This window comes from Chlorocebus sabaeus, chromosome 22, assembly GCF_047675955.1.
Source record: "Chlorocebus sabaeus isolate Y175 chromosome 22, mChlSab1.0.hap1, whole genome shotgun sequence".
Lineage (NCBI taxonomy): Eukaryota > Metazoa > Chordata > Mammalia > Primates > Cercopithecidae > Chlorocebus > Chlorocebus sabaeus.
The window spans coordinates 12,148,577-12,173,261 of NC_132925.1; the positions used below are offsets into that span (position 1 = coordinate 12,148,577).

At 34.7% G+C, this 24,685-nt stretch overlaps 1 protein-coding gene across 10 annotated transcripts in view; it reads left to right on the forward strand.

Moving 5' to 3' along the window:
* ZNF654 (zinc finger protein 654) overlaps positions 1-24,685 on the forward strand; it is an 82,735-nt gene that overhangs the window by 44,556 nt on the left and 13,494 nt on the right. For 4 of the 10 annotated variants that reach the window (XM_007986158.3, XM_073009660.1, XM_038003182.2 and 1 more), the window contains 4 exons: positions 9,599-9,680; positions 19,614-19,749; positions 22,299-22,501; positions 23,191-23,330. In XM_007986158.3, the coding sequence (XP_007984349.3) occupies positions 9,599-9,680; positions 19,614-19,749; positions 22,299-22,501; positions 23,191-23,330 (561 nt within the window). The remainder of the gene's footprint in view (positions 1-9,598; positions 9,681-19,613; positions 19,750-22,298; positions 22,502-23,190; positions 23,331-24,685) is intronic. The other 6 variants (XM_038003185.2, XM_073009661.1, XM_073009659.1 and 3 more) reach the window with 2 other exon arrangements.

A 24,685-nucleotide genomic window follows, 5' to 3' on the forward strand; every position in this document is an offset into this window, starting at 1 on the left:
GCCTATGGGCCATATATTCCAGATGCCAGGAATAAAGCAAAAATTGTAGTGAAATATTATTAGTTTGTAGCATATTTAAAATCGAATGACAAAAATAGCACATAGGTTATTATACCTAAAGCACCATAATATTATTTGAGATTAGGCTGGGATTTTTAAAGACATATATATTTGTAAACTCTGGAGTAACTGCTAAAAACAGGTGGATGTGTTAAGCCAAAGTGGACACTAAATGGAATCTTAAAATTGCTCAGTCCCGAAGAAGGTGAAAGAGGTCAAACAGAACAATGAATAAACAGAACAAAGGAACCTATTAAGATGATAGGTTTTAATCTAAGCATATCAAAAATTACATAAAATTTAGCCAGGCACGGTGGCTCACGCCTATAATCCCAGCACTTTGGAAGGCCAAGGCGGGCAGATTACTTCAGGCCAGAAGTTCGAGACCAGCCTGGCCAACATTGTGAAACCCTGTCTCTACTAAAAATACCAAAAATTAGCCGGGTGTGTTGGTACACGCCTGTAATCCCAGCTACTCGGGAGACTGAGGCACAAGAATTGCTTGAACCCAGGAGGTGGAGGTAGCAGTGAGCTGAGTCACACCACTGCACTCCAGCCTGAGCAAGAGAGCAAGACTCAATTTCAGAAAACAAACATAAATTACATAAAATTCAAATGGTCTGTGCCTATTAAAGACAGGAATTCGGTTGACAGAAAAGCAAGGTCCAGCTAACAGATAACATAGCCATGCCCCCATGCCCTTTTTTAGATAAACAGATACATACATTTTTCCACCCTGCTTTTTTTACTTAGTAGTATATCTTGGAGATCACTCCACAGTGATAGACTATTCCAAATTCATTTTTTACAATTTGTAGTATTCTGTGGATTCTATGAATTCTATTGTGTTGATGTAGCATAGTTTAGTCAATTTGTCCTCTACTGGTATGCATTTGGGTCGTTTACATTCTTTTCCTGTTATACATAGTGCTATGGTTAATATCCTTTTGGATACCTCTTTTTGAATTTTTGCCAGATTTTGGGGGTAGGTTCCTAAATTGTAATGTTGCTAAATATGCCCAGTGTTCCTTCCATAGTGCTTGTACCATTTTGCATTACTACCCACAAAATCTGGCCTTGTATACCTCTGACCTCGTCACAATTTACTCTGTCAATCTTTTGATTTTTTTTTTTGACTGAACTAATAATGAGAAATGGCATCTTGGTGTATTTTTAATTTGTATTTTTCTTACTGTGACTGAAGTTTGAATATCTTTTTCTCACATCCTTTGGTATGCTTTATCCCCCCAAAACTCATATTGCAATTTAATTGGAATTGTAACAGCATTAAGAGGTCGGACCTTTGAGAGGTGATTAGGCCATGAGGGCCTGCCCCCTCATAGGTGGGATTAATGCTGTTATAAAAGGGTGAGTTTGGCCCCTTTTTGCCGCTTGGCCCTTCCACCTTCTGCCATGTAATGATCTAGACTTCCTCCTCTCCAGAGGATGTAGCATTCACCGTACTATCTTCTCAGAAGAGAAGGGCCTCACCACACACCAAACCTGTTGGCGCTCTGATGAGCTGTCAGAACTGGGAGTCAAGTAAGTTTCTCTTCATTATAAATTACTCAGTCTCAGGTATTCTGTTACAGCTGCACAAATGGACTAGGATGTTCTTGAAGACCATTTGTGTTTGATTTTCCACGAGCTATCTGAGTATATGTCAATCCTGTTTCCTATAAATTAGTTGGACTTTTTCTTCTCATTATTGTTATAGGGATGTTAAGCTCTTCCTGTGGTGTAAGTTAAAAATGTATATTTTTTCATTTATCTTTTTTTTTTTTTTTTGGAAGACAGAGTCTCACTCTGTCGCCCAGGTTGGATTGCAGTGGTGTGATCTTGGCTCACTGCAACCTCCACCTCCTGGGTTCAAGCAATTCTCCTGCCTCAGCCTCAGGAGTAGCTGAGATTACACATGTGTGCAGCTACCCCCAGCTAATTGTATTTTTTGTAGAGACAAAGTTTCATCATGTTGGCCAGGCTGGTCTCAAACTCCTGACCTCAACTGATCTGCCCGCCTCGGCCTCACACCTCAATCCCAGAGTGCTGGGATTACAGGTGTGAGCCTCTGGGCTCGGCCCTTTTTTTCATTCATCTTTTGCTTTGCATGTGGTGTTAATTTGTTTAATGCTTTTTTAAGCCATGTAGATTTTAAAAATGTAATTAAAATATATTAATGTTCCCCTATTGCTTCTGAGTTTCTTATCATAGCTAAGAAACATTTCTCAGTAACCAAGTTATATAAGGATTTTTTTTCTGATATTTGTGCTGTATAATTTTTAACATTTGGCTTTCCAGTATGAAGAAGTGAATTTTTCCCTGATTTGAGATGAGATGCTGTTTTTATCATATACTAAATTTTTACATACAATTGTCTCTTTTTGGATTTTCTATTTTGTTTCATTAGCCTATTTGTCTGTTTGTGTGCCAACACAATGTTGATTTAATTATAGAGGCTTTACAAAATGTAATATTGGCTAGTCCCTTTTCATTTCTCTTGTTGTTTCATGTTTCCTAGATACTCAATGTTGTAATGAAATTGTCTACCTCCAGAAAAACTTGAAGATACTTTTACTGTATGTAAATGTGTAAATTAGTTAAGGGGAATTTAGCTCTTAACTTATTGAGGTATACACTTTATATACTTTATCTTCCTCTGGTAGAATGACATTGGAACACTAATGCTGAATGAATGCTTATATGTTATTGATGTCATGTGTTTTTGCTCTATTTTTGAAGCCCAGATGAGATTATTTTTATTAGTACTTCAAATTGCCAAAATTCTTTAGCCTATATATTTACTGATTTGCATCTTGGACCTTTCTTTCCAATTTAATTTCCCATGTTTTTGTAAACAATCTATATCTTTCTCTGTTTATCCACTGCTCTTTATTGGTATTTTATAGTTTATTATGATTAGCTAGATGTATAATTATTCTATTTATCTCTGTTCGCATTTTCTGGGCTCTCCTGAATCTATGGATTTGGAGTTTTCATCAGTTGTGAAAAATTCTTGTCCAGTTAATGTCTTAGCCACATTTCTTATTTCCGTTTTAGAACTATGATTAAACATGTGTACTCCACCTCTGTGTTCCTTAATTCTTGCTTCTTGTGTTTTCCATTTCTTTTTCTTTCGGTAGGTACTCTGGATAATTTTTTCAGTGTACCAATTTTTTCTTCAGGTGTATCTAATCATCCATAAAATCTGCCTACTGACTTTTAATTTCAATGATTTTATTATTTCTGGAAGCATTTTGACTACTGATAATTTTACCTTGTTCTTTATATTTTCAATGTCATCATTTCTTAAACTATATAATAGCTTATTTTCTATTCTCTATGATTTTAATAAAGTCTCTGTGACTAATGTTCTTTTGGCCTTGTTCATAGTGCTGTGTTTCCTTGTATGTTGTGGTTTTTATTGTTCTTATCATGATTATTTTTGTTTATATTGTGAGTTTGTATTGTCTAGAATAAATTTATCTGTGGTAATTGAAGCCTGGATTGAAAGAATGTGCATTTGTTTTTGTCAGGTGCCTGGAGATATTACTAGCTTGGGACCAGTATTAACTAAATTCTTCACTTGAGAATATTTTGACCATGTAGGTATATGAATTCAGGTCACAACCTACAAGAGAAGATTTTTAAAGTAGTGTTTTTTGTTTTTTGTTTTTTTTCCTACTTAGCTCCAAGTCCACACTGGCAGTTTTCCTTCCAGTCTAGAAATGTGGGGAAGAATATACTGGTGTAGCTATTTGAATTTGTAGCCAAGGCAAGCTCATTTTAATTGCTTTCAGAGGGAGAATTATTAAAGGTACCTAGTGACTCATACTATGGAAAATACAATGTACAGTTTCTTTAGTTTTGTCCGTACAGTAGTCTCCCTTCATCTGTGGATTCACTTTCTGCGGTTTGTTACCCATAGTCAACTATGGTCCAAAAATGTTAAATAGAATATTCCAGAAATAATACATTTTAAAATTACAAGCCATTCTGAGTAGTATGATGCAATCTCACACCATCCCAACTAGGATGTGAATTATCCCTTTGTTTAGTGTATCTACACTGTATACGCTACCTGCCCATTAGTCATTTCGTAGCCCTCTAGGTTATCAGATCAACTATCATGAGTATTACATTGTTTGTGTTTAAGTAACCCTTATTTTACTTAATAATGGCCCCAAAGCCAAGAGTAGTGATGCCGGTAATTCATATATGCCAAAGAGAAGCTATAAAGTGCTTCAATTGAAAAGGTGAAAGTTCTCAACTTCAGAAAAAAAAATTGTATGCTGAGGTTGCCAAAATCTCACAGTGAGAACAAATTTCCTATCTCTGAAATTGTGAGGGACAGAGAAACTCATGCTAGTTTTATTGTCCCACCTCAAACTGCAAAATTTAAAGCCACACAGTGCATGTTAAGGTGCTTAGTTAAGATGGAAAAGGCGTTACATTTGTGAGTGGGAGACATGAACAGAAACATGTTCAAATTGATGAAAATTGGGTTAGGTACTATCCGTGGTTTAAGCCATCCAGTGGAAGAGAAGGGGTCTGGTAATATCCCCCGTGGATAAGTGGGCACTTGTGTGTGTGTGTGTGTGTGTGAACAAAATGTTAACTTTTTCCTCCCTCAGTAAAGATGTTACTGAAGAAAGTATTTTGAAGATTAAGTGCATTGGAATAGTTGAGTATGTCAACGTTACCCACAATCAAATGCTCTTTGTTACTGAATAGAAATTTCTGTGAGATAACAAAGCTTCAGTTAGTATATATAGAAAAGTTGTTAAAAGTTGAGTGGTTTAAATAAAATGTGGGTAAAAGTTTATTATATTATTGTTTGACTCACGTAGAGTAGACCTAATTTTCCTTTACTTAAATTGGTTAAGTGGATTTCTTTTATTTGGATAGTTAAGTATCATATTTAGTGGAATTTTCCTATGGTAGATAAATGCACAAATCTTTCTTGTATTTTAGTGTAAAAATTACTAATATGCTACAGAAATCCAAAAAAGAATAATAATTCTGGTTATCACTATCAAACACTCTATGTCTGTCTGTCTGTGTGTTTTAGGGAAGTCTGGTACTTTATTACCATTTGTAATACAGTCATATGCCACAGAATGACGTTTTGGTCAATGACTGACCACATATATGACAGTGGTCCCATAAGATTATAATAGCGTACTTTTACTGTACCTTTTCTGTGTTTAGATACACAAATACTTAAATTGTGTTACAGCTGCATATAACATTCAGTATACAAATGTGCTGAACAAGTTTGTAGCCTAAGAGCAATAGGCTGTATACCATATAGCTTAGAGGTATAGTAGGCTACACCAGCTAGGTTTGTATAAGCACACTCTGATGTTTGCATAATGACACAGTTGCCTAAGGATGCATTTCTCGAATGTATCCCTTTTAGTAAGTGATGCATAACTGTATACAGGAAAATATGGTCTGAATTCCTAGCATCCAAATGACAAAATCAGTTTGTTTCATAAATAGGGACTTTAGTAGTACTCTAGTTATTTGCTTGCATAGCAAATAGGAAGATACTGATTGATGAAAGGCAAATAAGTATGATTATGTATCATAGATTTTTTTAAAAATTCAAAACACATATCATTTAGCATGTATTTGTCCTACTACAAATTATGTTTGTCAGTATATACAGCTGACCCTTGAACAATGCAGGGGTTGGGGTGCTGACCACCCTCCCCCATGCGGTCATATTCACATATAACTTTTGACTCCCGCAGAATTTAAGTACTAATAGCCTGCTGTTGGCAGGGAGCCTTACCAATAATATAGAGTGCTGGTGCACACACATTTTGTATGTTATATGTATAATACACTGAATTCGTATAATAAAGGAAGCTAGAGAGTGTTATTAAGAAAACCATAAAGAAGAGAAAATATATTCATTCTTAAGTGGAAGAGGATCATTATAAAGGTCTTCATCCTTTTGAATTTGCTGAGGAAGAGGAAGAAGAGGGGTTAATCTTGCCGTCTCACGGTTAGCAGAAGTCTGAGTTTGTTTATAAGTAGACCTGCACAGTTTAAATCCGCGTTATTCAAGGGGGAACTGTAAATCATTTTGTTTGGGAATATCCTGGATAATTATTTCAATTTAGGTAAATGAACTGTACATAACTTATAATTTGGACTCAAATTTTTTATAAATGTATAAACTATTAACATTAAAACATGGTAAAAAATGTATTAAACACATTTATTGTAGAAACATTAAACATGTTCAACATGAAAAACTGATAAATATTATGATACAATAATAAATTTTTGGAAAGAAATCTTTTGATGAGTTTAATCAGATATTTTTAAAAAATCTTTATAGTTTAAGAATAATTAGTCTGTTACATTTCAACAAAATTGACATATGTATAGCTGAGCAGAACAAACTTCTGAAGGTCTTGTGTTTCCTTATAGATTGTTGAAGAAAATCTGGATGGTGACATGTTAATAAATAATGGTTGTACTATGTTATTAATCAGCAAATACCTATAACACTAAGTGCCAGGAATTATGCCAAGTGCTTTTCAAGAGGTGGTTACTAATATTATTACTTGTGTTTTATAAATAAAGAAATTGAAGCATTGAGATATTAAGTAACTTGCCCAGGGATACTCATCAATTAAGTAGTGGAGCTGAGATTCAAACCTAAACAGCTAGACCATGGGTCTGTAAAGGACCAGATACTAAATATTATAGGCTCTCTGCCTACAATAGGTCTGTGTTGTCACCAACTCTACCACTGTGGTATGAAAGCAGCTATAGTCAATATGTAAATAAATGGATATGACTGTGTTCCAATAATACCTTATATATTAGCACTGATCACTGTATTTCATGTAATTTTCACCCACCATGAAATACTATTCTTTTGACTTAAAAAAATTTAAATATGGCTAACCATTCATATCTCATGTACTGTACAAAAACTGGCCTTCCTCAGGCCAGATTTGGCCTGTGAGCAGTAGTTTACTAGCCTTGCTGTAGGCTGTTACTTATTATGGGCTTCTACTTTATACTATTTTGGACTCATTCAGTCTGCACCCTACAGAGTTTTCTTCCATAAGGAGGGCTATACAAGTTGATCTCTAAACATTTAGTTGATTATTTATAGAGTCAATAGGAAATACAACAGGTTGGAAACAAGAGGTTTCTAATTCTACATATATTTCAGTTTCTTATAGTAATTTCAGCCTTTTCTTACTTCATAAGTACTTGCTGTCTTCCTTAAAACTTCCTCTAAGGAAAAGGTTTGATGTGTTTTGCCTTTATTTACTGTTACTTTGCATGTGGTTTTTCTCTCTTTAATATCATTATCATGGAGTTGGACCATGTTATTTAGGTAACTGGTAGTGGGGCATGCACACTGCCATCTCTGTGCTTTAGATGGTACAGTCCAAACAGCAGTTTGTAAAGTTGGTGAGTAGTGGGTTCATTTCTGTTTTAGGAACATAATAACTGCTGTGTTGAACATGGATTTTGAGTAAGTATGGAATGTCTAGAGTGGAGGTCCATTAGATGTTTAAAGATGAGATAGATGTGAATTAGTGCTTTGTTACTAGGAATAGAGAAGATTCCAGAGGCACTTTTTGGTGGGCTTGTTTTATACTTATTAATAGTAAAATGAAAAATTACAAAAGGATTAATAACAAAAAATAATTCTGCCTTTCATTTCTGACCCCTAGTTCTTATTTGCCCTTTGCAGAGTCAGTTGCTTTGCTGGATATCCTGCTAGATAGTCTGACGATGTACAAACTTTATGATTGGTGTATATGTTCCCTCCACCCCTTGACCCGTCACCTCCATTCCCATTTACACAAAGATAATGTAATGAATATATATCTCTGTGTCTTTGCTTAACAATATATCTTGGAATTTTTTTATTCATATAGATGTAGCTATATTCTCACTAATGTTCCATTAATATTTGTATTATATTTCATTGTATGGATATATTTAATTTACCTAGTACCCTATGGTAGACATTTCCAGTATATTTCCAGTTTTTTGCTGCTATAAACCATTTGTAATGTATATTGTTGTTTATGTCTTTGAGCTTATGTATGTATATTTTGAGGATGAAATTTCTATAAGTAGAACTGCTAGGTCAAATGGTATGTGTACCTTTTAAATTGTGATGAGTATAGGAACATTTACACTCCCTCCAACAAGATTATCAAGTCCTGTTTCTATACACCAAAGCCATCATAGAATACATCATCTCTTTTATTTTCATAAATATGAGAGGAGAAATAGTATTTCATCTTTATAATTTTGGCCTGACAATTAATAAGAGCATGTTTTTCTATTTGAAAAAAAAAATCCACTTGCATTTATTTTCTGTGAAATATTCTCTTGCAGTTTTCTACTAGGTTATTGACTTTTTATTTTTTTTTAACCTAACTTGTAGAAGCATTTAAATTAAGGAAATCATCAAATAATCTTTCTCCGTGTATCAGTTTGCTTTGGACTGGTTTTAAGTTTTTTGGTCCGCTGATATTTTAAAATTTGTAGTAAAATTTATAAAAATGTCAGGTTATGGAGTATGGTGATTGTGCTGTAAGTGTGTGTAACTGTGTAATATTTAGGTCTTTTATATAATTTTAAAAGCATATATATTCTCATAGTTATATTTTATAATTTTAGTCTATCAGTGATTTATTTTGATTAAAAGCAAAAACTATTTATTAAAAAAACAACTTTAGGTAGTTACACTTGAGGATCTGCTAGATGAATTAAGATCTAAGATTTAGAGGGATTTGTCACTTGTACTACTTTAGGATTGCTAAACAATAAATAATTTTATAATTTTCCATGTTCATGATTAGGAGATCATTCATGTTCTTTTCTTTATGAATCATAAATTATTAAGAGCACATATTTAGTAACAGTATTTCCAAATGATTTATTTAAAAAATGAGGAACCACAGAATTTGAGCAATCCTGTTATGAGTGGGATAATCAAGGTAAGCTTAGTGTGAGGAACCATGTGTCATTTGATTATATATAGTTGTTAGTATATGCTATAATATAAATGTTGGCCAAGAGTTTTATGGTGATTCTCTAACTTATGTTTTTGTGTTAATTTTATCCAACTCTTATATCGCCCTGAAAAAAACGAGATTTTGGATTTTCTCTGGAGTCCTACTATATTACGGTGAAGCCAGACTTTGGGTTCATTTTAGATCATCCTTCCATGTATAGGTCTATCATTGTTGTGACCTTGTATGCCATTAAATTGTATTGCATTGTGGTCATTAGTAGGCATGAGTAATATAATTGTTTCATTCTATAGTTCTAAAACTGTAAGTATATTTCTTTGTATTTTCCTTGGAGGCACTTCTTTTAAAATCTTACAGAAAACATAATATGAATTCTGGTGATCAGTACAATTTTTTTAAACCAAAAAATTTTAAGTCAAATATTTGATATTAGATAGCTGTTACTAGTTGATAATCTTTTAATTGGAGCAAAACTCAAGCAATGAAAGTTATTCACTTATTCTTTCTAGGAGTTTCTTTGAGTTGCTGCTGTTCTTTGGAAGAGATGAGTTTTATGAAGAGCCCTTAAAGGATATTCTTGGATCATTCCAGGTAAAAAACAGTTTACTACTTCACATTTTGTTTACACTTAAAATAGACCATGATGCTCTCGCTAAATACAGCTTATTGGTTATTTATTGCTTATATGGTTGCTAACGTGACAGTGTTTAAGATCCTATTATTACTGGCTGATAAAGAAAACTCATATAATTAATTTTTAACTGTATTCCCAAGCAGTTCCTAGCTGGAATTCATATTCCACATTTGCTAGAAAAGAGCCTGCTACCACCCTTGTGGATTCCTAGAACTTTCCCTGGTGAAAAACGATTCTTCTTTGCCAGACTTGAAGCAAGCTGTCTATCCCATGCCACTTTTTCCCTTGGCTGTACCTTCATTTTCTCTCTCATAATAGCTTTCCCCAGCTAGGAGGCAGAAGATTTTTTTTTTTTTTTTTGGGCACCTGGTATAGGAGAGAAGAGAGTAAATTCAGAAGGGAATGACAAAAGATTCAAGACCTCTCCTGTAGATGAAAGACATTTGACCTTTTTACTACTTACTGGGAAGCAACCGTGACCCACTCGGTGAAGTAAAGGAAGATGTACTTTGAGCTCCCCCTAGGGGTGAAGTCTCCCTGACCGCCCATTTAGAACTGAAATATACAGACAACGTATCTTGTATTTGTTACCATGGTGTTAAAAGAAAGGCTTATAGACAACCAGACTGCTGTATTAGGTACATTATATTGAACATTCTTCTTTAACCATTCTTACATTCTGCAAAAGTGGTAAAAATACCTGTTCTCATGGAACTTCTGTTCCAATTAAAGTATATATTCAAGTATTTAAAACTTATTAATTTTCCATTCCATTTTTTTTGACGCTTGTATTCTCGGTAATCCATTCTTAAAATTTTACTCGGCAAATGTTTATTGAGTCCTCACAGTATGCTTTGCACTAAGGTCTGAGAAAAACAGTAGTAAGCAAAACAGAAAAATCCTCCTATTGTGGAGTTATTAATTCTGGTATAGGGACAGAAAGACAAACCTTTATAAATGAAAAACTGACAGATTCATTAGAGAAAAATAGAGGAGGATGGGGATAGTGCTGGCATAGTGAAATTGGGGAAGGATATTTCAGTATTAAATGGAGAGGTCAAGAAATACCTCATAGAGATGTCAGCTGACCACTGATAATGGGAACCACTGAAATGTTTGGAGTAGACGAGGGGCAATATTTAACTTCCACTTTAAATGTATGGAAAACATAACACTAGTGAAGGTACATTTCCTTTATTTTTTCCCTTGTAAGCAGGGTGCCCATTCAGTTATCAAAATAATAAATTTCTCAAGGAAAAGTTAACGGTTTTGCATACTTTTCTATCTCCTGTTCTGATCCTTTGACACTCTCTAATCCTGGCTGATTCTAAAGCTCATCTACTAACCCCCCAACCCCACCTTTTAAAAGTCTCTGCCATTTCTGCCACTTTTGTTACTGTGGCTTCTTCCTACTCTGAATTTCCTTGAGCCTGTAACTCCTACCTTCTAAGAGAGGTTTCACCTTTTGCTCTCATGTTATCTTTACTTAGAGAAACATCCTTCATTTGCTGACCTGAGCTTCTGCTGTAGGTGCTTCCCAGGCCTGTGCCCTTGGGAACTCAGGAAGGGCCAACATGTAATCTTCATGTATACCTCCCTAAAACCTTGTATTTTCCAAGCTTACAAATTATCCAGGCTTTTGACTGACATTGATAATAGTCACTAATAGTGATAAGTGACTAATTCAGTGACAACCCCAAATGTCACTTTTTGAAATATTTTTAATATATTGTACTGTGCAAGTACAAACCCTAGCTCCCCAAGTGGTTCATCTCCATACATCTTTCATACAGATTCATACCAGCATAAGATGGTGTTCTTTCTCTTCTCCTATAAGTAGGACAAACACAGTCCTACTCATATTTTAATGTACATAAAGATCACCTGGGGATCTTGTTAAAATTTAGATTATGATTCAGTAGTTGTGGGAGGGGGCCTGAGAGTCTGCATTTCTGATAAGCTCCAAGGTGATAATTAATGCTGCTAGCCCCTGAACCACACTTTGAATACCAAGGTATTCTTTGTTGGATTTGAATTAACTTCTCTTTCCCCCGCTGTATTTCCACCATGAGTTTACCAGCTTTGCTGCTTACACTGTGTCATCCTGGGCAAGTTTCATAATTTCTGTATCACTTTATTTATTTGTAAAATGGGGGCAATAACTATACTTGCTGCATAGTAACTTTATGGGTTAAATGAGTAAAGTGCTTGGCATAATTCCTGGCAAAATGATCATGTCACTGTTTTTAAGGTAGGCAGTAGAGCCTGTCTGGTGAAGGGCATGAGTTCTCAAGTCTTACTACGTGGATTTTTATTTTTACAACAATACCAAAACCATGCTATTAGATTTATTATTTTCTTCCATGAATTTCTGATCTCCTAAAATCTCAGTTGTTCAAGTAAAAAGTTTTAACTCTTCTTACCTGTAATTTTTCCTCTGTGTTATTTCTAGAAGAAACTTCATTCTTAGAGCCAAATGTTCCATTTACTGGCTTATAAAAATTTTCTTCTTAGCCTTTTACTTCCAGTAGTTTTGTTTACATTTCTCATATGATGCATCTGCCTCATCATCATTATATCTAGCAGTTTTCGAGATTCCCAATGAAATGACAAAAATAATGTAAAATGAGGGAAAATAATAATGATAAATGCTGGAAATTAGGATGGGAGCTTGATGTCAATTGCTCAGGGATGAAACCAGATTGACGGGGGGGGCGGGGGAACAAATAATACTTGATTGACTGAATGCGATGAAACAGGGAAATATGTGAGAGAGGAAAAAATAATACAGAGAGAAAGAGAGAACTTCTAGTGGTGTCTAGTCATGTGCCCCCCATCCCATGCTTGTAACAGCAAGGGCTGGAGGAAATAGCAGGTGGTAGGGATTTGGGGTGTGATGAATCTCATTCTTGTTGCCGCTTCTCAGAATTGCATCAGGCATGCAGCAGAGCCTAAAGGACAGAAATCCTGAGTGACTTTTATATCCACATTAAAAATAAGATATATGGGCTGGGCGTGGTGGTTCACGCCTGTAATCCCAGCACTTTGGGAGGCCGAGACGGGCAGATCACCTGAGGTTGGGAGATCTAGACCAGCCAGACCAACATGGAGAAATCTCATCCCTACTAAAAATGCAAAATTAGCAGGTCATCGTGGCTCGTGCCTGTAATACCAGCTACTCGGGGAGCCTGAGGCAAGGAGAATCACTTGAACCTGGGAGGCAGAGGTTGCAGTGATTAGAGATCACGCCATTGCACTCCAGCCGGGGCAACAAGAGTGAAACTCTGTCTCAAAAGAAAAAAAACACATATATATACATATATATACACACACATATATATATGTGTGTGTGTGGTGTGTGTGTGTGTATATATATATATGGCTTTTCATGAGAGCATTCTTTCCATTGAGAGAATGAGGGTATGACCCAAACTAAATGCAGCCAGCGCCATTACACAGAGGTAAGAAAGTCTCATAAGAGAGGTGTAGTTGTCTTTCACTGAAGCTTCCTCTTTACTCTCTCATAGGCCATGATCTACCAAATTAAACCGTAGTACATATAAACCTTCTCCTTCTCCCTTTGTTTGGGCATGAAGGATTTGACAGAGACTTATTTACCTGCTAGCAAAACAGTTCTCTGTTACAGATGTTCTAAGTAAAGATGACTAAAGAGGATAAATACCTCAGTTATCATCAGTTAACTAGAAAGATATCTTGTTTAAAAATTTTTTTTCTTAAAGGATCTGTACATTTTTGTCAAGGTTGAGTTCATAGTATCTTCCATGAATGTAAGTGAAATTGCAAAAAAGGGACAACTCCAAAGTCCCAAAAAGGATATACTTAAATAGCTCAGTAAATACATAATTCTACTTATTTTAAAAAATCAAATAATGTAACTTATAGGCATTCATACATTTTTATAATTTTGAGACTGACAGTCATCTTAATAATTATTAATCCAATTCCCTTATTTAACATATCTGAAAATTAAGCCCCACCAGAGTTGAAGTTTACAGAAGCAGAATGAGGACCTAAGTCTTACTCTCAACCCAGCATTCGAATTCTTTCTATGCCATATTCCCTAATCTATTATAAAGATATACTCATATGTTTACAGTAATGTATACGGCTAAAGCACAGGTTTAAATGTTTTATTTATACTGCTATCTTGAGAGCTTTATTGTCTAAGATTTTAAAACCTTCTAAAGACTGCCTTATTAGGGATGGAGAGGGATGAAGAAACTTTACTTTGGTGATCTGAGTGGTAGTCAACAAAGGCCTAGACTAGAATGGTAATTGTAGAAATGGCAAGGAACAAACAAATCAGGAGATGGTGAAGAAAACTGACATGATAATCAATAGAAGACAAACATGAGTTTTATATTCAGTCTCAAACACAAATACAAAAACAAGTAATACCTACGACCAGGGTCTCCAGACTTCTGATATACCATACAGTTTTTAAAATACAGTTTAAGCACATATCCCCTTTGTGCGTATATTACTTATGCACATGTACTCATACTATATACGTTATAAAACAAAAGTACATTTGAAAAGGATAAAACTAAAATAATGTTTTAAATTCAACAGTATAAAGTCAGTGACAGTAGTGTGATTATGGTGTATTTTTGAAAAATTTTCAAAATTACTGTATCACAGTGATACAGTAATTCGAAGTCAGATTTTAGGTTCAGTTTACTTTGATGTTTGGTCATAAGTTAAAAGGATATTTTTGATAGAAAAATTTCTTGTCTGAGCATTAGGACAAGTACCTAATGCATGTGGTGCTTAAAACTTAGATGATGGGTTGAGAGGTGCAGAAAATCCATGGTACATGTATACCTATGTAACAAACCTGCATGTTCAGCACATGTATCCCAGAATTTAAAGTTAAATAAATAATAAATCCAAACAAAGATGAGCAAAATTAAAAAAAGGAAAATTTTCTTTTCTGAATCATGATGCTGTTTAAAATGCCTTCCATGAATTATGCAAAATTTGACTACCAAATTTGTATTCCTAAAGTCAATCCATGTTTTAATACTAACCACTTTTACTAATGAATTAAAAACTCATTAAAATGCTCCAGTTGAAAATTTTTTCAACAGAAAATTCTTAAGTTTTTTAATGGCATAATAGAAGCATTATAGGTGACATACTGATTTTTGGCAAGAGCAATCATGTAATAAATGCAAATACTTCCAAACATTCATTTTAAGTTATTTTTTTTGTAAAAACTTTGTATTGAAAAACAGTAACTTCTTTCATTGTTATAACTGTCCCCTTTATTTTATATAGGCAAGCTCAGAATGATTAATTTTTGAAAATACAAGGTAAATATTCCTCAGGAACCTACCATAAAAAAAGAATGGCAAATTAAACATGATTGCCTTTTTGTAAAAGAAAAATGCATAACATCCTTAAATTTTATAACTTTATGAAATGCTTTGCTATGAGATAACCAATGAATGTGTAATAAGATTTATGATTATTCTCATCTCATTTCAAAGTATTATAAAGACTACTGTAATTCAAAGATTATGTTTTTATAATATTAACCATATTGAAGACCTTTTACATTTTTGTCTTAATTTGCTGCAGTAACTTGCTTATGAGTGAATTGGATAGGTGGTGGTCTGTAGCTTTATTCTGGAATCTTCATTCAGACTCCATAGTGCTTCCATTTACACAGATTTCTATAAAACCCTATTTTGATTAAAAAGTTATTTATTATTGGGAATGTATCTTCTCTGGCACATCTTTCCTTTCTTGTCTCTGTTTGAAAAAACTTTTAACCACCTAAGAAGATGTCAACACTTAAGATAGTAATGCAAGGCCTTCCTCTTACATAATAATGTAGCACAAATGTTCAATATGGCAGGAGAAGAAATTAAGTTTATTATGGATTAAGGTAGCTAGTAGAAGCTTCTTGGGGAAAGTGGGATTGTGTAAAGATAGGATTTAGATACATTTATGGAAGTTGTAGGAGAATGACATAAGAAATGGCATAGGTAAGAAAAGACAAGGTGAATTTTGGGAGATGTGAGAGAAACCAGACTGAAGAAAAGGATTCATGATGTGCAATAGGTGAATGAGTAGGTAGGTAAGTTCAGAAGTCCTTAAATTTGAGATTAAAGTAGTAAGACTTTCATCCTATGATAAACTGCTGATGGATCCAGACCAATTATGTAGAATGGCCAGAACACTGATCTATAGCTTCACAGACACATGTTGTAGGTGCCTTCTCCAAAATGGCAACCAGTTCAGGGAAAAGAAATCTTCCTTTTGGAGTAAAACATTAAGAAATGGACTCTGAAAGAAGTGATGGAGTTGTATTTTCTCTGCACCTTTGGCAAAGACACAAAGTTGAATGGAAGTAATTAAGGGGATTATATTTAGCACAGTGTAATGTGGGTATCAATAATAATAGACTGATGACTTAATAAAGGATTAAGTTAAGATAGAGGCACAATTTATTATTTAAGTAAATATTCTAGAAAAATACAATATGTATGGCTGGGTATGGTGGCTCACGCCTGTAATGCCAGCATTTTGGGAAACCGAGGTGGGCAGATCACCTGAGGTGAGGAGTTCAATACCACTCTGGCCAACATGGTGAAACCCTGTCTCTACTAATAATACAAAAATTAGGTAGGCATGGTGATGGGTACCTGTAATCTCAGCTACTCAGGAGGGTGAGGCAGGAGAAACGCTTGAACCTGGGAGGCCCAGGTTACAGTGAGCCAAGGTCGCACCATTGCACTCCAGCCTGGGCGACAGAGTGAGACTCTGTCTCAAAAAAAAAAAAAAAAAAAAAAAGAAAGAAAGAAAAATACATTGTGTATATATACCCTAAGGAGAGAGTAAGTTGTGAATTCTACAGTAATTTAAGTGCTTCCTTATTCACTTTGGAGGTGTTACCTTGAATATCATCCAAAAAAGCCACTATTCTAGTTAAGGAACAAGGAGCCAAAAAATATTTGTAAGCTTATTGTTCTTTCTTCCTTTGTCTTTTTAAACAGACCAAAATGAAATCTTTATTTCACCTGTTTCCTATCCTGAGCTGTTCTATATAGGAGTGCTCTCCAAAATATGGTATTTTTGACCCCCAAAGTGTACATCCACAAAAACACCATTTATAATTCATTTTTATCTTAGAAAAAGGAATGGAAGCTAGTTTACTAATTTTTAACAAAGATCGGCAAGAGTACAAGTATATAATTCATTATGTAATCATTTATGGGAGTATACACTAAATGTGGGAGGTGTAATTTTAAAAGTGTTCCAAAGTTGCCTGTGGGTGAGAGTTGTTAAATATTCAAATTATCAGGGCTTTCCCCTAGAAATTCTGATTCAGTAGGTCTAAATTAGGTCCTAGGAATCTGTTTTTTAAAAAGAGCTCCAAGTGTTTCTTATTTTCAGCCAACTTTAGGAAGTTGGAAATACGTCTTGACTTAGTTTAAGTCCAGTTCTAAGTCCCATAGCACTGACTGATGCCTCACCTATCCTTAGACAACTAGAAAGATGGATTGTCCCATGGCTGAGCAGCAGAACTAAGCTCACCAATGACTCAGGGACTAGTGTCCAACTTACCTTATTTCTTGTGCTTTGATTGGACCAAAAGGTAGCTTATAGGAGTTGAATTTTCGGGGCAGTCATCTGTATGTCTAGAGTAATTTGGGAGCTTGCTACTTTGCTTACCTTGAGAGGTTTCAGTTGATCTTTGTTTTTACCCATGAAGCTGTTGCCAAGAATCATTATAATGTTCCATGTATGTTAAATTCATACCTTTATATTTACCACATATTTAATGAATGCTTTAACATGCTGACATGTGGAAATGCAGCAATTAATTTCATGCCAAGGAAATTAAATGCCCTAAAGTATTTATTCAAACTCTTAAAATACTAGAAGAAATAATAGCTAATGTCTTTTGAGTGCTTCCGAGGTGCTAGGCATTGTTCCAAGCACTCTCCGTATACCATTACTTTACCCTCACAACAATCCTATGAAGTAGGTGTTTTAGTATCCATTTTACAGAGGAATTGACTGATAGAGCAGAGAGGTTAAGTAACTTGCCCATTGTTTGTAGGATTTTTGTTTGCTTGATTGCTTAATTTGGGACCAACCTTAAATACCTTTTAGAAGATACTTATTTTCATAACGTTTGACTATTTACAAGTGATGTTTTTACTTGACTGAATGATTCTTTATTTTAAAGCTTGATTTCTTCTACTACTTTATTCTCTCATAAAACAAGTAAAACCTCTTTTGTCTATTTTAACCAGGAATGCAATGTGGCATATATAAATCACTATATAATCTCAGCAAATTATGAAAGAATATGAGAGTTTAAAAAAAGCAAAGTGTTTGTAGCCACTTTGAATATGTAGCCTTGATTTGTCTAATAAGTAACATTTGTGAAGATATGTTTTTTAAATTCTGAAGCTTTGCTTTATAACTGCTACTAATATCTGAGAGATTTTAATATCTGAGAGATTTTGTGAGCACAGAATTCTGGCAGTTGCTTGTGTTTTGATTGATGTACAATACTCACTTTTTTTTTTTTTAACATTGCCAGTTTCTACATCTAGTTTTTTTCTTAACACTTTCAGCTCTATTTATGCATTTTTGAAAATAATACTTTTACTAGATATTCAGTTAATCTTTTTAAATTGTCAAATGCGATTCTCTGAACCATTTTAAAAAACAATACCTTGGCCGGACACGGTGGCTCACGCCTGTAATCCCAGCACTCTGGGAGGCTGAGGTGGGCGGATCACAAGGGCAAGAGATCGAGACTGTCCTGGCTAACATGGTGAAACCCTGTCTCTACTAAAAATACAAATAATTAGCTGGGCATGGTGACACAAGCCTGTAGTCCCAGCTACTTGGGAGGCTGAGGCAGGAAAATCACTTGAACCCAGGAGGCAGAGGTTGCAGTGAGCCAAGATCGCGCCACTGCATTCCAGCCTGGGCAACAAAGTGAGACTCCATCTCAAAAAAAACAACAACAATATTTAACAAAGTATGTAATTAATCAGAAAGCATAATCAAACTAAACAAAGCTTATAAATCTAAATCTAATAAATGAGATTTATAAATTCAGTAAACTAAGATTCATTGCTTACAGACTTGTTACAAATTTCATGTTACAAGTCCAAGCAGATTCTCTGAAAAAACATTTCAAATACCTTTTTTTAAAAACCCAGAAAATGTGTGGACAAATTCACAACTATTGCTCAACTTAACAATACATCTTTATTTTAAATCTAAAGCAGAGAGGTTGGATTTACTTATTTATAGATTTATTTCTTTAACCTGTCATTTTTTTAATCCCAAAACTGCAAATCTAACTATCCAACAAAGGGAAATAGAATCTCCATCTTCCAGCCTTCTACCACGACTTGGATTATATATTTGGGATCAGGACAGGAGACTTTTGTCTGCCTGCCAGCCAGAGAGAGACTGTACATTTAGCAGGCACCCCACGCCCCCTGCCGTACCACACACTGTTTTTCTTGTCAGGCTCTTGCCTGCCATTGTTAAGAGGAACTTTATGAACCTTTATATAAATTTAACTGAACCTTTTTCATTTTTTTGCAACCTGGTTCTTTTCCTAGAAATGATGTGTCCCTTAGGTTACACGTCATCCCTGTTTGGGATTTTCTAAGTCCAATTATACAGATACTGCTGTATAACCTTTGGCATTAAAGCCTATTTGTGTTTATGGGGTTTCGACACCCTACTTAGGTTACAGTAGTAACCCTTTCTCTTTTATAATTTAATAGCTGCCTCACTGGCCATCAGTCATACTGACAATGATGATCAAGTTTAGTTTTTAACCCCTTTAAATTCACAGAGCCAAAATGATTTTTCTCTCCTAGGAATGCCAGAATCACCTCCGCAGATATGGAAATGTGAATCTGGAACTGGTGACTCGAATCATTAGAGATGGTGGCCCATGGGAAGATCCAGTGTTGCAAGCTGTCCTTAAAGCTCAGCCAGCATCTCAGGAGATAGGTACTTCAGGAGATTCAAAATCAAACCAACATTTGTGAGAAGCAAATACACTTTCATTTACTAACTAGAGCAGTACTAGTGATTTTTCTTCATTTTATAATACTGAATAATGGGAGTGATGTATTTTCACATTAACAGTGTTTTTGTAACCTGGCCCAAAGTGACTTCTGACACCCGGATCGGTACATTTATTTCTCGTAATGGAAATTCTGAGTGGTAACACATCTACTAGATGTTACTTATTTACAGAGAGGGTATTTTTGTCACTTCAGTTGTATTTTTAAAATCTGTTTAAGTAGGAACATCTTTTTCTGTTTTTTAAGAAACAAAAAGTCTGCTTTTCATGAAAGCATATGGAATCTCCCTTCCCTTACACAGGAAGCTTCATGAGGGCTGGAACTCTGAATTTTTGTCACTACTACTGCATATCCTGTAGCTAGCCCAGTGCTTGGTACAGAGTAGATGCTTAATATAAGTATTTGTGGATTGAATGAGTGACCACATGATGAATGTGTGAGTGAATAAGTGACTAACTGAATGAATAAATTTGAATTCCAAGTACTCTAGAGCAGTATTTCCCAAACTTAATGAATTAGAAGTTTTGTCTCATACCCTTACTACCTGCATATTTCTTTGATATCACCTCCTGTCCAATCTGATTTAACAGTGGTCCTTTGTAGGCCAAATTTTTCTTTCAAGGCAGGAGGAGGCTTTGTCAACCGCTGTTAGTTAATTCTTTTTTAAAATGTTCCCCACATTATTCCTGAACCCCAGAACATTTTGGATCACTAAAACTGTAGAGTGTAAGCTCAGTAACAGTGAATAAGCACAAAAGTGTAGACAACATTTAAAAATGTGGAGAGAGCCAATGGAGTTTAGTTATGAGACAGCCAATGGGAAAAAAAACAAGATCTCCCAACCCTGGAACCAGTTAGACCTTGGTTTTGTGAGAAAGACACTTCATTCCACAGATTTTGTTGAGCAGGTTATTTCTGTTAGTCACAGGTTAAGGGGTTAGGGTGAGTTGTGAATGCAGTTAAGTGGAGGAGGAGCTTTGAAGGGATGGGAGGTGGGACAAGACTAAGAGGATAGGGCTAAGGTATTATGTGACAGTGTTATAAAGAACCCAAGGGGTAAAAAGGACACGTGTTTGAGGTGTGGATCTTGGAAAGGGAGTTAAAAGAAAGAAAAAAAAAAATGAAAAGGGAGAGAGTTGAAGCTGAGGAAGAAGAGCTGGATTACTGAAGAAGTATGAAGAGTCAAATACAGGAAAGGCAAGGGTGACAGACTGGAGAAAATTATGAGGAGACGGCATGTGCGCAGAGGGGAAGAAGCTAGACAAGGACACAGCTTCAAGAGAAGTGAGAACAGGGGAGAAGAAAGTTTGAGCTTTTAAGGGATAGATTTAGGCTTCACTCGTAGAATCTAGAATAAACCTGTTACTGGTTGGTCTGAGGGCTGATGACCTTTTAGGCTGGGAATTACATTAAAATAATAAATACTCCTTTGATACCTATACTAGCATACCTCACACTTTGGGAAAAGCTGCTCTAGAGCCTCATTGATATGGATGACTTTTCTCTAGTTGGTGATGATTAGGGGAAAGACCAGAGGGAAGTTATCTTTGCATTAACTATACAAGTCAGTATCATATATTGTAAACAGAATTGCAAGACAAATTTTTAAGCCAAAATAAAACATTTGTAAGCACTTTAGAAGCTACTGATTAAATATAAGTAATTAAAATACTTCTGGATTCAAAATCATAAAAAAATGGGTTCCAGTTCCTGCTCTGCCACTTAATTATTTGTCCTTGGGCAAGTCATTTGACCTCTCTGAGACTCAGTTTTGCAATCTATAAAGCTAGTATCATAATACCCATCATAAGGTTGTTGTTAGGTCTAAATAAAGTTTTGTAGCTAATGGTGTTTATATATTTTAAAATTATGTAAAGTATTAATTAGTAATTATCCTTAGTGATACATAAATGTATATTAATAAGCAGTCCTATTTGGCACTACTTTTGGATTAATTTTATCTTTAAATAAAATATATTTTTCTTGTGATTCAACTTTTTCATTAATTCAGATTACATCTCTATAATTAATGTGAACTAACATGGTTTTAATGTGACAGACTAGGATTCAGCCTTTTAATCTTAAAGAAAATATTGAGCAGTAAGAAGATAAAGTATGTAATCTTAGACTAAAAAGACATAGACCCATGTTACTTGGAACATATTTTAACATAGTAATGAACTGAAAGAAGAAAATTTTTTTTCTTTTAAAATTCTGTTTCTGTTATTTACTTTTTAGACTGAGAAGAAATCAACAAATATTTCTTGAGCACTGTTTTGGTGTCACTCTTATTTTCCTTTTTCCAACCATATAACTGAATATTCTTTTCACAAATAAACTCCTACTAAGGAAAATGCTATTTAAGTAGTTAAATCTAATTAGAAACCATATTTTAGTGGTAAAGTTTCAAAGAACAAAGTTTGAGAGAATCTTTTCTTGAGAGTAATAGAGTCTGTTTTCTTTTTAATATAGTGAACAAATATTTAAGTTCTGAAAATCCACTGTTCTTTGAACTACGTGCCAGATACCTAATTGCTTGTGAACGCATACCCGAAGCAATGGCTCTTATTAAATCTTGTATAAATCACCCAGAAATCAGTAAAGACTTATACTTCCATCAAGCACTCTTCACATGTCTGTTTATGTCACCTGTAGAAGATCAGCTATTCCGGGAGGTATTGTTTGAGACTATTTTTGCCTATTACCATTTTAACCCTGCCAAAAAAAAAAAAAAAAAAAAAACCAAAAAAAATAGTAGCCCACTGTTGTTGTTAAATTCCTTTTACAGTAATGCCAAAGACTTAAGGATTACATTATCTAGATGTGTTTTCTTTTGGCACCATAACTTAAGGTCATGTTGAATTAAGTCAAAATCTGATATTAACAAATGATGAAATCAATAAAATATACTAATTAATAAGTATTATTCACATTGCACTTTTGATGTGATGGAGAAGAGGTCAAATAAAAGTCAACAAGCTCACAGCTTGCCAGGAGTAAAAAAAAAAAAAAAAAAAAAAAAACCCAAGAAGCATTATGATCTTGCCTTTAAAATAAAGTACTAGAGGTAAAATGCTCATGTTCATTTTGTTTCTTAAGGTGAAGGAATTAATCTTTTCCTAATATGGATCATATGTACCTATAGGTTGTGGACATTAATGAGATTAAAAGTAGTCATTGTAAAATGTAGGTGCTGTACAGTGAAACTATGTAACCATGAAAATATTTCTGTACAAGTCATCATTGTCTTTGTAGAAGAAAACTAGAAATCTAAGTAATTCATTTTGAATGTTTAAACATTTATTGCAACTAGCTTCTTAGATACTTTAAATGATATGAACTGATTTCTCTTTTCCTCTTACAGCATTTATTGAAAACTGATTGTAAGAGTGGAATTGATATCATCTGTAATGCCGAAAAAGAAGGCAAAACTATGTTAGCCTTGCAACTCTGTGAATCCTTTCTTATTCCACAGCTCCAGAATGGGGATATGTACTGTATCTGGTAAGTGTTCACAAATAAAGAAATTGAAATGGTAAGATGGGCAACAGAAAGAAAACTGCAGTTTGAACTTTGTTTTTTAAATTGTGTGAAAATATCAAGCTACTTTAAAAAAAATTGATTGTGCAAGGAACAATAGTAGATTCTAAGAACTAGAGAATTTAAAAAGAAAATGATAATGTGCCACTAAACTGGTAGTGTAAATGTTTAAGGGATGTGCTATAATGAAGCAATGGTTTGAAATTAAATTTTAATTTGGAGTCTGAGTTTTAAAACATTTAAAACTTGCTAGAATATATGAAGCAGCAGGTTTACCTAGCAATCATGTAATTTAAAATGTAATGTGAATGTTTTTAGGTACCTAAAATAAAAACACTCTTCAGGGGCTATTAAGAATTTCTGTTTCTTCGACTCCAGTACACCCATATACACACATAAACACACAAAACTCTTACCACTTTGCTGTTTCATTATATTCTTAACAGAAAACTAGGTTTCATTTGCTAAACGTAATACTCTGAAATGATCATGGGCTATAAACATTTTTTTAAATTCTCAAATACTTAAAACAATAGCTTGAAGGCATATAGCTGCAAATCATAATACTTCAATATTCCTGGTTAGTTTTTGTTTTTGTTTTTTGGAGACAGGGTTTCACTTTGTCACTCAGGCTAGAATACAGTGGTGCGATCAGAGCTCACTGCAGCCTCAACTTCCTGGGCTCAAGTGATATTCCTGCCTCAGCCTCCTCAGTAGCTGGGACTACAGATGTGCGCGACCATGCCCAGATAATTTTTGTTTGTTTGTTTGTTTTGTAGAGACGAGGATTCACCATTTTGCCCAGGCTGGTTTCAAACTCCTTGGGCTCAAGTAAATCTGCCCTCCTCAGCCTCCCAAAGTGCTGAGATTACAGGCATGAGCCACCGTGCCTGGCCCTATTCTTGTTTTATAGATTAAAATCTTCAAACTCAGAGATAAGAGTCAAATAGCTAGTTAGTAGCAGACCTGGATCTGGAAACAGGTAAATTTGTTTTCTAGGGGTTACAATATACCTTTAGTTAGGTTATGCTAATTTTTATTTAAAATTATACCATGTAAATTGGAATTTCAAATAGAGAAAGGGATTAGGAGGTGGTGGTAAGACATACATACGCCCTTATATACAGTTATGCAGCACCTAATGATGGGGATATATTCTAAGTAGTATGTCAATAGGCAATTTCCTTGTGTGAATATTGTAGAGGTACAAACCTAGATGGTATATCCTACTGCACATCTAGGCTACATGACGTCGCCTACTGCTTCTAGGCTACAAACCTGTATGGCAGTGTTACTGTACTAAATGCTATAGGCAGTTA